At 34.3% G+C, this 19073-nt stretch overlaps 1 protein-coding gene across 1 annotated transcript in view; it reads left to right on the forward strand.

Moving 5' to 3' along the window:
• Nucleotides 1-19073, forward strand: part of DPY19L2 (dpy-19 like 2) — a 132914-nt gene that overhangs the window by 105120 nt on the left and 8721 nt on the right. Inside the window, exons 17-21 of the mRNA XM_069461860.1 lie at nucleotides 4382-4406; nucleotides 10726-10845; nucleotides 12048-12222; nucleotides 15312-15411; nucleotides 17062-17187. Of these exons, the coding sequence (XP_069317961.1) occupies nucleotides 4382-4406; nucleotides 10726-10845; nucleotides 12048-12222; nucleotides 15312-15411; nucleotides 17062-17187 (546 nt within the window). The remainder of the gene's footprint in view (nucleotides 1-4381; nucleotides 4407-10725; nucleotides 10846-12047; nucleotides 12223-15311; nucleotides 15412-17061; nucleotides 17188-19073) is intronic.

Consider the following 19073-nt stretch of genomic DNA (forward strand, 5'->3'; position numbering starts at 1 on the left):
TTGGCTTTTCTTTCAAGCATATAGCAATTAGGTATATGCAGCTGTTCTTAAGTCACTTTTTGTGATTTATATTTTTACAGAAAATGATTCATTTCATATAGATTAGAAATTGTGCAAAGAATTATTTTAAAACAATTTCATCTGTATTTGTAGTTAATGTTTCTCTATGTTAATGTTGTATTTTGCATTTTTTATCTTTTTTCATATTCAGATTAATTAAAGGTCATTCTTTTCTGGACATTTCAAAGAACCAGCTTTTGGTTTTATCATATCTATCAAGGATGTTTTCCATTTTATTAATTTCTGCTTATATTAATATTTTTATGTTTTTTATTTTTTCTTTTGGTATGCTTTTGTTTTTCTATGTTTAAAGTCCAGCTCATTTATTATCAATTATTATTGTTTCATAGTAAACACATTTAAGTTATAACTTTTTCTTTTCAAGACAACTTAGACTATATCCGATGGATGGTGTAGAGTTCCCATTAATGTTGATTTCTATATAGTCTGTGATTCAAGTTTTGACCATATAATCAAAAATTATTTAGAAGAATGTCTTAAAATTTCTAACTAGTTTCTTTTGTATTTTGCCTTTATGATTAATTTATTGAAATTAATGTTTAGTTTTTATAAGTGCTCTATGAGGGTTTTAAAAATGTTCATTTTTTATGTTAGAGGAGTTTGAATTTACATGTTATATCTCGTAATTAATATTGCTTTTCTAAATGCTCTAGTACACCAATTTAGTTTTCTATTTTATCTGTTATTTTCTCAGAATGCTGTCTTCATATATAACATTAAGAAGGCATTTTTTCTTCCAAAATTGTCTTATATGTTTGGTTTATATAGACAGAGCAATTGTTCATTGCATGGTTATTATAGGATTGTACTTTTGATTATTATAAAGGATCTTCTTTGTCTTATTTAATTAATGATTTTTGCTTTGAATTCCTCTTTGTAGAAAATTAATATTGCCACATCCACTTTCCTTTTTATATTATCTGCCTGGTATGCTTTATCTATGTTATTTTTCAACATTTTTGTGACAGTTTGGTTTAGGTATATTTCTCATTGTTGGATTTTATTTTTTCTATTCAAATTCCTCTGATACTTTTTTTAATTGGTAAATTTAACCTGTTTTCATATTCATTATGATAACTTCTGTATTTGTACTTCTTCCTGCCATCTGATATTATGTTTTCTATTCATCATGCTTTTCAAAAATAATTTTCTTGATATGTACCGTATTGTTTGTTATCTATATTCCATTTTTATTTTACTGGTTGCTTCCCTTAAATTATTAGCAAATATATTTATCTTGATACAAAAAATTAATCAGGATCTAAAACCTATTACCACCAACAATAATAGCTAACAGTTATTGATTATTTACTATATATTTTAAGTGTCTTACCTGTATGAACTCAATAAATCCTGAATCCACCCTATGCGAGAAGAGTCAATTATTATTACCATTATTTACAGATAAGGAAATTAAAGCACAAAGAAGATAAGTAATTTTCCCAAAGGCACACAGCTAGGGAGTAGTGGAGCCAGGATTTGTACTCAGTCTCTGGCTTTAGAGACCTGTGTGCTTCATTGCAAACAGGAATACTTTTCCTTCTTCCTTCCTCCATGCCCTCGCCTCCCATGTTATGCTGAAACAATAGGAAAGTTAACTTCTAGATTGTTGTAATATCTCTTCTGTTTAAAGAAGTCTCTAAACATTTAGATTGAAGACACCTGCAATTTTTGGATTGCCTTCAGATTTTACTGATGTGTATTCTTGACTGTTTCTTGGATCTTATGATTTCCGCTTTTCAGATTCATTGAGTACATGTTCAAATGATGCTTCTCAGAAAGAGTGTAGAAATGGCATACTTTCTGAGTGCTTGCTTATCTGAAAAATGCCTTTGTTTTGCCCTCATATTTGACCTGATGGACTGGTTAGTAGATATTTTGGGTTTTATTCAGCATTTTGCAGATATTGCTGCTTTGTTCTCTAGCATTGAGCATTACAGATGAAAAATCCTATATAGTTTTCTCTCAGAAATTTAAAGGTTTAGAGATGTCATGTTATATTTATTAATTCATGAGTCATTCTAAACTGAACACTCAAATCTTTCTTCAGCTGAGGAAATTTTTTTGTTCTTTTATTCTTTATTTTTAACTTCTATTATTGCTTTTATCATATTACCTATTTCTTTGTTCTCTGTGTTTTGAGAGACTTCTGTAAGTGAGTCTTAATTATTACCAACTTCTGCTGTGTGCATTTCTGCCATTTAGCTGTATTTTGAAGCTTTAAATTAAGCAAATCTGTTTTTCTCAGAATTTCTGAAAACTCCTTTTCATTGTAGCTTATTCTAATTATATGGATGCAGTGTTCTGTCAAACTTCTGTGACGATAAAAATTGGAGCTTTCATTTAATACTCTCTCATTTCTTGCTTTAACTCTGTTTCTTGAGACGTTAGTTTGTTTTATTTTGTTAGTTTTTTTTGTTTGTTTGTTTTAGGGTTTTTTTGTTTTTTTTCTTATTCATTTTGGTATTTTGGTGTTTCTCTTTATGCTTTTTGTGTCTTGTGATTTGGCTGTATATTCATATTGTAAATCAGCTACTAGATTTATTTTCATCAGTAGTTAGTATCAGGGTTCTTAGTAACTATAATAATTACTTACCTACCAGGTTTCTTCATTTCATAAAACAGTACACTACAGGATTCTGTTGTGACTGGAAGATTGCAGGGAAAGTGGAGGAACCCCATTGTTGTAAGTGCATGTGTAGGGAAGGAGCTACAGTGGTGGCAGAGTAATTTGGTGACTCCACTAGTATCCTTGAGGTCTTGTCTTCCACGAGGTCTTCCCCTGGCCACCCTTTTTAAAATCCATGAGTCTTGGTATCCTTGAACTTTTCACACTGTTTTATTTCTCTCTCCAGCCCTACAATTCATGTTAGAATACCCCTGCATCCTATAAAGCCTTTTGTAAAATATAAAATACCCAGTCTTTTCAATGGAACAATTAAAAAGGCAGTCTTCTACCTCTTGTATAAATCTAATATAGGCTCCACGAGGATAAGAATTGTATCTATATTATTCATGCTATATAGTGGTCCCCCTTATCTGTGGGTGATATGTTCTAAGGCCCCCAGTGGATAACAATAATACCACAGCTGATTGCCGTAAGTCAGAACACATTTCTGTTTATGTCTTCTACCCACAAATTTAATGTCTGTTCCATCTTAACTAAGCACTTATCATGGACTTTGGCAATAGCTTTTGCAGTTTGAGGAGTGACGGCAAAACTGGCATGAATTTCTTTTTCCTTTGTCACAACTTCAGAGATAGAAAATTCATTCTTACCATAAGTTTTAGCAACCTTAGCATATGATTTTTTTTCTTTCCTTATGAAGTCAGGAACTTTCATCTTTTCACTTAAAGAAAGCACTTTACAGATCTTCTTTGGCATATTCAAATTGCCAGCATCACTGCTCTTATACTTTGGGGCCATTATTAAGTCAAATAAATATGACCTGAACACAAACACTGAAATACCACCACAGCTGCTATAATAACCTAGATGGCTACTGAATGACTAACAGCTGGGGAGCATCTGCAGGGTGGATACACTTGACAATGGAATGATTTACATCCTGGGCGAGATAGCACAAGATTTCATCATGCTACTGAGGGTGCTCAATTTAAAGCTTATGAATTATTTATTTCTGGAATTTTCCATTTAATATTTTCGGTATGTGGCTAACCACAGGTAACTGAAATTGTGGAAAGCAAATCCACAAATAAGGGGGGACTATTGTATTGACTGCACAATGCCTAGAACACAGTAGGTATAACGTAAGTGTTTTGTAAATTGAGACTTTTCTGGAACTAAAAATATTTATATGTTTTACCCAGTAATTTTTCTTCTGGAAATTTATCCTCAGGAAATATTCAGAGATGCTCACAAAGTTTTATGTACAAGGATGTTCATGTTATTTATAATTGTGAAAAATGAAAACAACTCAAAAGTCTAACAGTAGTTATCTAAAGTATTATATATGCTCTGCATGGGTTGAATATTTAATAGAAAGTCTTTCTATTCATTTATTCCTCCAGCAGTCCAATCTCCATGGATCAGTAAAACCTATTTTATGTTAACCAAAGAATGACTTTTTGACATGTCTTAAATAGGATGACTGTAAGTTATGGCTTTTAAATTGCTGTAATTTTTAGTAGTAGTATCTAATATTTTTTATACTCCTAAGTAGTTTAGAGAGAATCAAATTTTTAAAATCTACTATAAGAACAAATAAATGAAGCTTATTCTTACATAACTTAGTATAATGTACATTCAGTAAATAGATAATATTTTTTTTTATTCCAGAAAACAGCTTCTTGAACGTGGTGAGGTAAAGCTTTCATTTTAATCTCTGGTAGACTTGTGTATTAAATTCTAGTTCAAGAATAATTCACAAAGATATAACCTTGCTGCTGATACACCATCAGTAGTGCTGGAGTTGTTCAGCACTGGTAATAAATTTCTGCTGATGCTTCTCACTCCTTAATATGCTCTTAATTTTGAATAGTAACAAGGATTTGAAAGCCAGAGGCTGATTTATGACCATGGAACGTAATTGAATTAAATTACCTTCATTCATTCAGTCATTCATTCATTCAACAATAACAAGCATTTGGTTCTAGCCTGCTGAGCTAAGCAGCTATGGCCCATCAGGGCAAGCACTCGTGGCCCTGCAACTGGTGGCTGTCTGCCACCACACGGACCTGATGGTCCGCCAGCTACAAGCTCAGCAGTGTTGAAGGATACAAAAGATAGTGTAGTAATGTTACCACACTTACATATGTGTAATTTTACAAAGGAGACATTAAAAGAACATTTACATGATGCTGGCATCGATCAGTGTGGGCTGGGAATACGGTTTCCTCAGTGATCAAACTTTAAGTGGATCTTGAGGGAAAGGTCAAATTTATAAGACAGGGCTATTGAATTTGAACTTAATAGGAATTGTGATACATGTGCAGTGTTCCTTACTCAAAATGCCTGGGACCAAAAATGTTTAAACCAAGAGTTCCTGATTAGCAGGTGGCTCTATGACAAGCAACAATTGAGGGACTCAGACTCCTTCTATCTGTGACTCTGCTATCTTCAACATGTGGCTTCCATAGTTGACATGTTTGCCTGTATCAAGCCAGCAGAGGAGAAAGAACACGAAGATCATGCACTAGTGCTTTTGTAAGGACTAGGCCTGGAACAGTTGCACATAACTTCGTGCCCACGGCCAGAACTCAGGCCCACGGCCTCACTTAACTACCAGGGAAGCTGGAAATGTAGTCTAGCTATGTGTCTGGGAAAAAGAACAAAGAAATAGAGACTCATAAAAATTAAGTAGCTTGCCTAAAATCTCACACCTAATTTGTAGTAAGGCTTCAACTTGAACCCAAGGAGTTCAGTTTTCCAAAGCTCTCAACAGTTATTGTTTACTGTGTGCAAGACATTGTTCATAAATTATTTACATATATAATTTTATCCTTACAACAACGGTTTGAGGTAGGTACTATAATTATTTATGTTCTAAAGATGAAGAAACTCTGGTATAGAAAGGTTAAGTAATTTGCCTACGTTTACAAAGCTAAAATGAGCTTAGCTTTGAGCCAAGGAATATGAGCCCAGGCAGCTAAGCTAAAGAATTTAGGCTTGTAAGCACTCATTCTACTAGTACCTAATGTAAATGACCTTTATGTAAATCAATCATAAAATGTAACATTACCCAGTATTACTTATTAGCACATATTCATACTTTATATTTTAACATACAGTTTCTAAAACCCACCTCTTTTTAGAAACAATGTTCCTTAATTTTCTGTCTTTATTTCTCACGTTATTTTGCTACTTTCTCATTGTCTTTCATTTCTTCATTTATCCTTATTTTTGTATATTTACTTTTTCTCCCACTGCTATGTACTTAACAGTTCAGTCTTTATTATGTGCCTGGTATATATCAAGTCCTTACTTTAATGAATTTACAGTATAGTGGGGGAAGATTAAATAATGTACATAGATAATTATATGTATAATGATAAAAGTAGATACAAAAGTAGTACAGAAGAAGAAGTGATTAAATCTATATGAAGGGGGTGGGGTAGTTGGGGAAAGATCATTTTAGAAATGACTTTAGAGAAGGAATAGGTCAAAAGGAATACCAAGGTCAAAAGATAAGCATGTGCAAAGAAGGCATAAGGTAATATGTTCAGTGCTGCGAGCAAATGTGTTGCTGATATACAAAAAAGGCTAATAGTAGCAGAAAATGAGACTGGAAAAGTGGGCAGGGTTCAGACTATGGAGGCTTTGCACACAAAGAATCTGAGCTTCATTCTGGACTTCATTGTTAAGCAGGAGATAGTAAGGTCATACCTGAGTTTTTAGGTCTGTTGGCAGTAAAGCAGGTGTTTTTTAAAAAGGCAAACAGAAGTGAAGCTGACTAGCAGGAGGACAGTGACAGCAAATATCTTAACAAAAGAGTATGCAAAACTCCTGATGCACAGGCAGATTAGAAATTTAAATTTCTAAAAATAGATTGTATGGAAGGAAATGATAAATTTCAGTGCAGTGCCAGTGTGGAGTCATATATCCTTATCCCATTCCCTCTTTGGACTCACTTGATTAATCTTTCCCACATGGCTTTGGAGACAGGGGCTGTTTTCCCTCTAGGGAGGAGCAGATGTGGCAGGAGTAGTACAGAGGGTGCTGCTCACTGTGACTGTGGTGTGATGACCAAAGGTGTACATCCCGGTGTGTTTCAGGGTTAGGGGAGGATTCGTTAGGATAATTTTACCACTGGGAGTGAGTGTTGGATTGCTTGCTTTCTGCCAGTACTCTGGGTTGGGGACAGTCTGCATCCCCTAACTCACTAAATAAACCCCTATGATATCTCCCTACACTTATGATATTGATTATTAAAACTTTTTAAGGGATTCTGTTGTGATTTTTCCTAATTTAAAATGTCTATATTTATTTTGTTAAATTAGTATCTTTTAACCAATTTTTTTATGGGCTTAGAAATTAGTGAAGACATTATCTAGTAATTCACAGGAAAGAGAAAGAAGGGAAAGAGAGTTGGGAGCAATATTTACGCCAGAATGTCATCGTCACTATAAGGAATTAGTATGAAGATAGGCTGTGGAAAGATAATATTGAGTGTATTCTCTCCCCAACTATTCTTTTGACCCACTCACATGTCATTTTGTCTGTAACAGTCAGTCCTGTATCATCAGCCTTCACTTTTTTTCTAATCCCTGCAGTTCATTATATCATTTGATCAGTTTATATTTACCCTTTATATTTTCAGTTGAGTCTGTGTTTTCTGTTACAAACAAGGTTTTTCTATGACTTACAGCTGAAGGGTTTTCTGTGACAAGCAGCTGTGAAGGTATCTGAATCAATATGGAGGTATTCTATTAAAGGGGTGAAATGATACAGAATTTAGAGGGAGAATTACTTTTTTTGAGAAACTGAGTGATATGGGTTTGGAGGTATTTTCACTTCCGTGTTAACAGCCTAATTGACCATGCTGATCAATAGTTTATTTGGAGAGGAAGCATAATAGTGGTAAAGGCATAGACTCGGGAGCAAGACTGGACTCAGATCCCAGTTGTCCCACTTACTATGTGATCTTGGCTAAATTGCTTAATGTCATTCTGGGAACAACAATAATAGTACCTATCTCATATGGTTTCTAAGGATTAAATGAATTACATGTAAGGTACTAGAATAATGCCTCATATAAGCTAAGCACTGTGTAAATGTTCACCTGTGCAATTAGTGGGACTTCTGGACCAAGAGGTCGGGAGGCTCCAGCTAGTATTCTGCCTTCTGTTAACTGTGCCCATGAAGGGGCATCTCTTTAGCTTGTTCACATGACATCTCTGAACTCTGATTGGAGGTCGTTTTTAAAGGATCAGTCCTGCCATTTGGACTGCTCTTAGACATGTAATCCTCATTTTCTCTCCACTTGGTAGCTGCTGCCTCACACTTTATCCTGTTGGGTTCACTTATTTCAAAGACTGATAGTGAACAGTTTTCTTCCTGCCTTGCTTCCAGCCTCTAAAAAATGTTGAGAAGATTTTCCTAATAATTTTTTACATGGAAAGAGGTACTAACAAGTTGAGAGTAGTGTACTTATAGTAGTGATTTTTGGACTACACTGTCTTTCGGTAGCCTTCTATCCTCAACTTAGTTGCTAACAAGAAATCTGTCTGATAGAACTGTATGGTATGTCAGGAGCCTGAGAGTAGAGGATGGTTAGAAGCATTTGGGAGAGAACAGAAAAACAAACATAAGTGATACCATTTGGAATAGCTGCTAGTCTGTCATCCAGCCACAAACAAACAAAAACAAACAAAAAACGTACAGGAAAGATAAGGAAATGGTAGGGCTTATTCAAGTTCCTACATGAAAACAGAGTCCTTCTTTTAACACTTAGATAACAGAAGAAAGTCAAGAAGAATTACTACTTTAGATTTAATCGTGATCATGTGGAAAGTTGTTGCTGAGGTAGAAGCGAATGGAATATGAGAGAAAATGACAGTGTCAATCTGTGGCACAAAATAGCCAAAGGAAAGGAGTATTGGGAAAAATTAGATGTGTGGTTGCATTGATTAGACTGTATCTATTATAGCCTATTTCTTGATGCCACATTTTAAGACAATCTGTACTATGTCCAGAGAAGGGAAACCAGAATTGGGACAATACAGAACTAATAAGTGAAGTTTTATGAATATTTAGCCTAAAAATAGAAAACTTTCTAAGGGGGAAGGTGGGGATAAGGCAGAGTCATAATTACAATATTTAAATAATAGAGAACTTTCATGCATAAATGGGTTTAGACTAATTTTACACACTTCTGTGGAAGTGACAGAAACATATTGGTTTAGTTTTAGGAAAGATTTTCTAAAATTTACAGCTATCTAGCATTGTGGTACATACTCCTATGACATAATCCTGTTTAGGAAATAGTGAATATCCAGTTCATCAATTTATAGAAGACATGCCTGTTTTGGATAGGTGATTCAAGCAGGTAGGCCATGTAATTTACCAGTCTGTGATTTAGTTTTTCTAAGCAAAAAGACCTATTTGGGTTTGAAATATGATAGGTCTTTTGTGTTCCCTCTATGATATGTCCCTGATTTTGTTTGATGAGTATGACTAAAGAAAACTGAAAGATTGATTTTGAAATAAATGTTCCCCATTCCAATATTGTGTCTAAGAATTACAGAAAAAAAACTAAAAATTCTGTTTTTAAACATCTTTATTTTAAAAACGAAATAAAACAGCTTTGGGCAGATTTTTTTTTTACCATTCTGCTTTAAATATAAATGTATTTCTATTTAAAACATTACATGTTTAAAAATTTTTTAAATCAGAAAAATTACCATTTAGAAATAAACTGTTAACTTTTTGGTATATTTTCTTAACCTTTTCTGCCCCCTGACAACCCCCTTGCATATGTATAGCTAGATGTTTTTCACAGAATTAATATCATTCTGTATGTAGAGTTTTTCATGCCATTAAATAATACTCCAATGTGTAATTATTAACGGCCATATACAGATGGATATGCAATAATTTAGTTACTTATTCCTCTATATTAGCCACTTAGAGTGTTTCCCATTTTTGCTGTTAAAAATACAGTCGATGATCATCTTTGTAGAACATCTTTGTGTTTTGATTATTCTCTTAAGTAAATTCCAAGAATAGAAATTTAAATCAAAAGAATTGGCTTCTTTCTAGGCCCTGGATAAATAGTTTTAAATTATAGAAATTCATCAACTTATTATTTCAGTGTTTGTTTCATTGCATCTCTCTAACATTCAGTATTAATTTAATATTTTTCAGTTTGACAGATGAAAATATCTCACTGTCTTTAATACTTAATTTGTTTGAATATTAGTGAGTTAGAACATAAATACTTAGTTGCCATTTACTTTTTCTTGCATTATTTTCCCATATTCATTGTCCATTTTTCTAGTGAAAAGTTGAAGATATGTTATGAATATATTAGAAAATTTTTGTTTGAAATCTTTACTTAGTGTAACCCCGCCTTGATCATAATAGGGTATCCTACCAATTAATACAAATATGTACATAATTCTACTACTTTAATCTAGTTTATGTTCTGCTGTGATTTCTGTTGTTCACTGAATGACAGGTATCTTTGTGAAGCATTCATATGTTTCTGTCCCCAGGGATCACCTCTCACTTTGGGGAGGTCTTTGCTTAAATGTCACCTGTCCCATGGGCCCCCCACCGTGATGGTTTTCCCCAACTCCTTTACACCAGCTTCTACACTTTCTGGCTCCTTTCCCTGCTCCATTTTCTTGCCCACTACACTTATTACTTTCTAATATTATATAAGGGTTTGTTTATTTGCTATGTCTATGTATTGTCTGTCTCTCCTTACTGAATGTACCAAAACATAAGTATCACAAGGGCAGAAATTGTTCTCCGTTGTATCCAAAGCACACAGACCAGTATCTGGAATATAGAGAGCATTCAATAAACCTTGTTGAATGAATGAATAAATGTTAATAGACTTATTACTAAGTTAGAAGATCCTTATTCTAATGAATATAATAGTTTTAATATATCTTATATTTATTAATTTAAAAAGGTATAAAGTAAAAATGTCATTTTGTTTTATTTGTGTTTTATAGCTGGTTTTTCACACATTACAGTTGTTAGCATTTACTGCCCTTGCCATTTTAATTATGAGGCTGAAGCTGTTTCTGACACCACATATGTGCATTATGGCTTCCTTGATGTGCTCACGACGGGTAAGGAATTCATTCTTGTATAACTACACTGTGATAACTATAGCAGCTACAGTGTAGTTACCATGGCTTTGCTGAGTAATTCAAAACACTAAGTGTTTTTAACATAACTGTTAATAAAATGATTTAAAATGTTCATGATTCACTATAGAGTAGAAAAAGCAATTTCAAGTAGCTTTGAAAACCATTTCTAGATTTTTAACAGATATTTCTGTCACAAGTGATGAGACGCACTCTTCCCTCCGTTAGCACCCTATCCGCACACATAATCTTTTGGAGCTCAGGCCTGTTGGAAGAGTCTTCTTCCTTCCCAGAACTACCCTCAACTACTTATCCAAGACGGGAGTAGGTGCAGAGCAATTGCTGTAGTATTGTACTTCTGGAAACACCTTATATAGTTTTGATTTCGAGTGTATTGTCTTAAAATTTCATAACACTTGTTTTTCTGAGAGGAATATCCCCGACAATGCTAATAGGGTTCGCTCAGTTATTCAAGATTTCCATAAAAGGCAGCCAGTGTTAAAGGATTTAGTCCTAGGACTGCAACTGCCCCCCGCAGCCCGCAGACCATCACGATCCGGGTGGGCCTCACAGCAGGAGGCAAGCAAAGCCCCACCTGCACCCACAGCCGCTCCCCATCACTCCCATCACTGCCGGAGTGGCCCCTCCACACCTCCCGCTTCAGATCAGCCTGGCATCAGACCCACGTAGGTGTGTGACCCCACCCCCACCACCACTGCAAACTGCGCATGCGAGGGTTCCTGGTTGCGCTCCCCTTAAGAATCCAAAGCCTGAGATGGAGCCAAGACCGGACGTCCTCCAGCACCAGCCCCCCACCCTCGCCCCCCAGTCAGGGGAAAAACTGTCTTCCAAGAAACCAGTCCCTGATGTCAAAAAGGTTAGGGACCACTGTTCTAGGATATTTCACAATTGTGAATCCCTGGTGGTAAATAAATATTAGAAGGATCAGATATTCATTCTTTCCTTAATTCTTTTGAGTGGAAAGAAAGCTCCATTTTTACCTGGGTCCTGTAATTCCAACATGTTCATTGTTTTTAAACAATGGGTGATGATAATTCTGTATATTTGTGTACTGATATAAAAGGATAATACACCTTGGTTTAAGTTGCAAGGTGACAATTTACTATAGAGTCTATAGCACTCTTCATATAAGAATTATAAATAAATAATTTCTTTCATTTCAGCTCTTTGGCTGGCTTTTTTGCAGAGTTCGTTTTGAGAATGTTATCTTTGGCATTCTAACAGTGATGTCAGTACAAGGTTGTGCCAACCTCCATAATCAGTGGAGCATAATAGGGGAATTTAATAATTTGCCTCAGGAAGAACTTATACAATGGATCAAATACAATACTAGACCAGGTATGTAGCTATTTAGTTATATGTGTAGTTTTACACACACACACTCACAAACATACATATTTGTATATAATTAGTTATCACTCATTTAAAAAGGTATAAAGTAAAAATGTCATTTTGTTTTATTTGTGTTTTATAGCTGGTTTTTCACACATTACAGTTGTTAGCATTTACTGCCCTTGCCATTTTAATTATGAGGCTGAAGCTGTTTCTGACACCACATATGTCTATGTATATGTGTATATGATTTACAAATACAGTCATTCATACTTTCACAGACTTTGAACATGCCTGTTGCAATGACCACTCAATGAAACCCTTTCAAAAGGCAATTTTGTGTCCCCTTTAAACCTCTGCTAGATAACTGTCAAAAAAATTGAATTAACACCAAGGAATTAATGATTTTCTATAAGTTATGTGCTATAACTCTCAGCATTATTGTATTTTAACTATAACAACGACAAAGTGAAGAAATCTTTAAGAGCAAAATTTCACACCTTTTGGCAGGCCCCTGGCGAAGATACCTTTGATTGTGGGGACTTACCCAGCACCCTTTCTATCACTTTAGTCAGTGCTGTCTCCTCTGACTCTGTAAAACCAGCCATGTGCAGAAGAGTTAAAATATTAGATATTCTACTTGCTTTACTAAATCATCTCTGAGGGATGAGTATACATCCTACTTTGAAATACTCCAAAATATTATTTTTAGCATATCTTCCTTTCTTGCTATCTTTATTCAGAACTACCTCAAGCAAATAGATATTTCATTTTTAAATACTTTTGTAGAGAATAAGTATATTCTACGATATTTTCTATAACTAAATCTATAATCTTGTCTGAGACTATTTTCGACATTTGGTAACTTTCTCTGGCACAAATTATTCACTGTAGTTTATGTAAATTTTCCTGTGCCTCCTTGAGTTGGTTTCCTTTTATCTCTTATTCGATAGTCACCATTTTACTAATTAACCATCATTAAGGTAAATCTTTATAAGCTTGAACTCAGATATTTCATCTGTGGTTTCAAAGGGTATGTGCCTCATTAAACTGCCAAACCATTTTAATTAGAAATTTTATATTAATCCCCAACTGACTTTACCTGTAGGAGCTCAGGGTAGGCATTGCCTTTCTTTTCCCTTGCCCCTCCCCACTTACAGTTATTTTCCCCAAGCTTTTAAGGATACCTACTCTTTTAATCTTTTCTTGTGTCTTTGTTTCAGTGTTTGTCTTTGGTTCCTGGCATACAAAGCCAGTGTTTAGCAACTTACCCTTCTGAGATAAACCCACAAACCCCTATCTCATTTTTAGCTCCCTCTTCTTTGATCTTCTTTTCAATCTGTTTTATTTTTTTTTAATTCCTATTAGTATGAGTTCTCTCATGGTTACCACATATGTATTAAAAGCTGCATGAAGTTTTAAGGTATGAGTTGGACTAGTGCTTACATTCAGGTCCACCATGTAAGGTTTTGTAGTTTGTGCACTGCACAAAGGTAATCAGTTGAGAGGACAGATGGGAGCTGAAATCCAGCTGATGGTCCATTTATCAAGCCCTGTACTGGTGGGGCCCTGTCAAGTCAGAGGGGCTGCCTTTTTCTAATCCATATAGTAGTCTAAATGTAAACTTTAGTACCTTGATAGGAAAACATCTTATTTCCTATTCCCTGTTGGGGTCATTTACCTCACTGCCAAAAGAAAAAGTGGGGGGGGTATTTGTCCGTCACTCTCTGCCACAGATGGTGTGTTCTCAGTGAGTCCAGCTCTTGCTGGATATAGGCATTCCTAGATTCTTCTGGATGACCCTGACCCTGGGTTTTTGGGTCCCTCTTGCCCAGGATTTTTGAAGCTTAGCACTGTTGACACAGGGAGCTCTCCTGTGCATTGCAAGATATCCCTGGAATCTACCTACCAAATGCCAATAACATCTCCTCACCCCATGCCCCAGTGTGACAATCAAAAATGTCTCCAGAAGTTGATAGTGTCCCCTGGGGAGCAAAATGGCCCCTGGTTGAGAACTTCTTCTCTGGCCTAAAAGCTGTCATCATTAATTAATGAATCTTGCAGTAATAAATACACGTTCCTTCTTCAGTTAACTTACAAGTATTCAAATTTAAGGCTTATAAAGAGCTTTTCATTCAAAGTTATGTTTAGAATGTTTAGTTATATTTGAAAGTAAACATTCAGTTATTCACAGCAGATCTGAATAACATGTTTTTATTACTGATTTTTTGTGCTGATTAAAGATGATAATAATCTTCACAATTATATAATCATTTATTATACAAAAGAGTCAGGAAGTAAGCATTTGGTCCTTTGGTCTTTTAAGAGATGAAACTAAAGCCAGATAATAGATTTTGGTGTAGCTCCAGTCAGGACCAAATTTATACATGCTATTATTCCAAAAAGTACTACTAGCAAGCATAAAATGATTTGATGGAATGTATAAATAGTATGAAGTCAAATGGAAACTAAGAGAACTTAATTATGAATATTTAAAGCTGATATGAGGAAAGAAAACAATGCTTTTTTCTGGCACCTCCACAGGACTACAGTTCATAATCTGCAAAACTCATTTGAAAGATGTCCTAAGAGGTTTACCTTTTATAGCAGTCTCTCAGTTCTAGCATTTTAAATTATTGGGACAAGATATGAAATTTTACATTCTTTATAGCCCTGTGTGTCTCTCTGCAGTCCTGGCCCTTAGCATAGTACTCTTTCCTGGCAGGAAGCTGTAGTAATGTGGCTAAGAAACTTCCTAACTGTATAGTCTTGGGCAAGTCACTTAACTTCGCCATCTCTGTAGTTGCATCCTTATCTACAAAACAAGAACAGAGAACATACATCTTAGAGTTGCTGTGCAAATTAAGTTGTTTAATCCTTGTAAAAAATAATGGTCACAGTTTCTAGCACCAAGATAATATTTAACAGAAGTTAGCTGTTATTATAGTAGACAATGAATGTAGACAAAAAATGATGTCAGGGGTTATTTAAATATGCTTCATCTTTCTTAATTTGGGTTCAAATATTATAAGTAAGTTTAACTTTTGGTTTTCTCGAGAACAGTTTATTAAGGAGTGTATAATCGTGTCTTTTAGATGCTGTTTTCGCAGGTGCCATGCCTACAATGGCAAGTGTCAAGCTGTCTACACTTCATCCCATTGTGAATCACCCACATTACGAGGATGCAGACTTGAGGTTGGACACTGATTGAATATTCAGCCAGGCTCACTTGCTACTTACTACTGATTCTTAGGAATTGGGAAGAATCTAGATGCATACACACACACACACACACACACACACACGTTCTCATTTGCATATTTGTGCTGGAAGTTAAAAAAAATTATAATAACCATCCAGAAATGACAATATGTCATGAAAACTGAAAAAAGCAAAAGCCAGTTTTTTTTTTTTTTTTTTTGAGACAGAGTCTTACTCTGTTGCCCAGGCTAGAGTGAGTGCCGTGGCGTTAGCCTAGCTCACAGCAACCTCAAACTCCTGAGCTCAAGTGATCCTCCTGTCTCAGCCTCCCGAGTAGCTGGGACTACAGGCATGCACCACCATGCCCGGCTAATTTTTTCTATATATATTTTTAGCTGTCCATATAATTTCTTTCTATTTTTAGTAGAGATGGGGTCTCGCTCTTGCTCAGGCTGGTCTCGAACTCCTGAGCTCAAACGATCCGCCCACCTCGGCCTCCCAGAGTGCTAGGATTACAGGCGTGAGCCACCGCGCCCGGCCAAAAAGCCAGTTTTTCTTAAAGTGAAAAACATGTCACATATTTATGGCTTGTGTGTGTATGTGTGTGTGTGTGTATGTATTTCAGTAAAACTCCTAAGTAGCAGCAGGAAACGGTAGGATGGATTTGATTCTCAGCCATAGTTTGGCAACCCCTGCTCTAGACCACAAGCCCCTCTCTGGTTTAAGAAACCATTTCTAGATTTCATTGGTGGCCAAAGTCTACCCTTTTTTAACAGGTAGAAAAGGTACATGAGATTTTCTATATTACATGCTTTTATGAAAATTTTAGGATATTTTGCTAGTTGACTATGAGAACTCTAGCTAGTTTCCATTGAGGTCTAAAATTTTGTTTACCTTAAATGGAAGGTTGTAAAAAATTATTTTGATCATTCTAGTAATTGTAAGGGTAATTTTTTCCTTTTAATGGACTTTTGGCCTATTATTGGAGGTAATTTTTTATTTATTTTAAGTTTTATGTCTGGCTCTGGTGATTGGGCATCCCATATGCTTGAAATCCTGAGTAATATCTAATGAATAAGTGGTGGTTTGTTCAGGATTTCATGAGAACTCCCACTTAGAGCCAAATTATCTGTTGTATCATGATTTGGTGAGCCTCCCTATTTCTCAAGATTCTGTTAAGGTGTTTTTTCTACCTATTCTGATACCATAGATGCCCATTGTCTAAATGTTCTACTTGATACATTCAGCTTCTATTCATGTGTTTCTTAGAGCTTCTGTGGATGAAATTATCTGTTGAAATCTATGTTTTTACTACCTTCAGTCTCTATCAGAATATATTTCATAATAATTTTGTGAATTATATGATGAAAACTTGAGCTTCTATTCTACCCAGTACAACTCTAGACAAGTTTATACACTAACAAGCAATATTGCAAAATTAAAATGGCTCTAAGTTTTAGCACATTCAAAATATAAGTAGGAATGTAGAACTGCTATTCGTAAAATAATTTATGCTATTTTGGGTCATGTATATCAATGTTTCTTATAATGAGTATTGAGATTTTAATTTGCTAGTAAGATTTCTTTAGTCTACTTTATTATAATTTATTTTAAAATCTTTTAACCTGTTATTTAAATTTAAAGGGCCCGGACAAAAATAGTTTATTCTGCATATAGTCGAAAATCCCCAAAAGAAGTAAGAGATAAATTGTTGGAGTTACATGTGCATTATTATGTTTTAGAAGAGGCATGGTGTGTTGTAAGAACTAAGTGAGTATTAATCCTATGCTATATGATAACAATATATTTTTAAGCAATAGATGTTTCACTTTATTACTGTAGTTCTGATTCTTTAAGAATTTTTTATTTTAAATAAATTCCATTAAAATATTATCCTGGCATTTTAATTAAAATTATTTCATCTAGAGAAGTAAAATTATACTATCTTTTAGGTAGAAACTAATTACAAAAAAAATTGTAGTATATTTTAGTACCCTGAGTTTTTAATTCAGCGTCTTAAATTTAGATTTTTTTCACAATTTTTCAAATATTTACGACAGTTTTTATTAGATGTCTGAAATCCTGATTTGAATTTATAACAAAGTAAGATATTAGCTTTTTGTTTCAACAGCTGAATTATATTGGATGTGTAAGGCTTAAGAGAAATGAGATAAAAATATTTCTAATAAAAATGTTAAATTTCTAAACTTTGAATCTCTAATAATCATAAAATCCTAAGATGTTTAATGGCTCTTTTGAGGCCTTTGTTTAGACTCCTAAGCAGATATATCAGTTGCTGCACATGACAGGAGATTCAGGCAAGTTAATTGCCTATTATATCAACAACAACAACAAATTGACAGTCAAAAGAGCAGAATAGATTCTACAGTTGCTACATTGTATTATCTACATTATCCACCTTTCAACCCAAAATTATCAGACCTGCAAAAAATGAGAAAGTGTGAAAAATACTCTGAAAAATACAAGTTAGTGGAAACTGATTCCAGTAGGCCCAGATGTTAGATTTAGCAGCAAAGACACTATTATAAATATATTCAAAGGATTAAGAAAAATATGTTCAAATAATTAAAAGAAACATGGTATCAATCAATAAGAGATAAAGAATCTCAACGGAGAAATAGAAATATCTCCCTCCATGGAAATTCTAAAGCTAAAAAGCATAATAAATGAAGTGAAAATTCTTTCAATGTACTCAACAACAGATTTAAAATGAAAACAGAAAATTCAGTGAATTTAAAGATAGAACAGGAAAAAGTAGCTAGTCAAAAAAACAGGGACCAAAAAGATTGAATAAAAATAGCCAAAGTAGCACGGACCTGCGTAACATCATCAAATAGTTCAACACATGAATAATTTTAGTACTAGACAGAATGAAAGAAAAAAGGGACAGAAAAATACTTGAAGAAATGTTGACCAAAAATTTCTTAAGTTTGGCAAAAGCCATTAATTTAAAGATCCACTAAGCTCAACAAATCCAATTAGGATAAACCCAAAGAAAACCATAGCAAGGCATAACGAGTCAAACTGGTGAAAGCAAAGGTAAAGAGAAAACCTTGAAAATAACAAATGAAGAAATGATACACTATATAAACATCTGACTTCTCATCAGAAATAGTGGAAATCAACAGGCATAGGGATGATAATTCAAAGTGCTAAAGGAAAAAATCAAGAATTCTATATTTAGTGAACTTATCTTTTTAAAATGAAGGTCAATAAAGACATTTTGAGATCAAAAAAATCAAAGATAACTTGTTACTAACAGACCTATACTTCAAGATGGACTGGAATTCCTATAGCTAATGAGAAATGATACCAGATGGTAACTCAGATATACAGGAAATATTGAAATTCACTGGAAATGGTAAATGTATGGATATTAATCACTACACATTTTCTTCTCTGGAAATCTCTAAAAGATGTATAAAGCAAAGATAATAGTATTATATTTTTGAGTTTACATTATAAATTAATTGAATATACATGCCAATAGCACAAAAATGGAATATAAATGGAAATAAAATATATGATTTACTGGAGATAATTCTATTTTAATGGTAAGTAAATTGTGATATGTTGAAGATGCCTTTTGTAATCCCTAGAGCAACCACTTAAAAAAAAGCAAAAAAACCCGTAAT

The sequence above is a fragment of the Eulemur rufifrons genome, chromosome 29, assembly GCF_041146395.1.
Source record: "Eulemur rufifrons isolate Redbay chromosome 29, OSU_ERuf_1, whole genome shotgun sequence".
NCBI classification, from domain to species: Eukaryota; Metazoa; Chordata; class Mammalia; order Primates; family Lemuridae; genus Eulemur; species Eulemur rufifrons.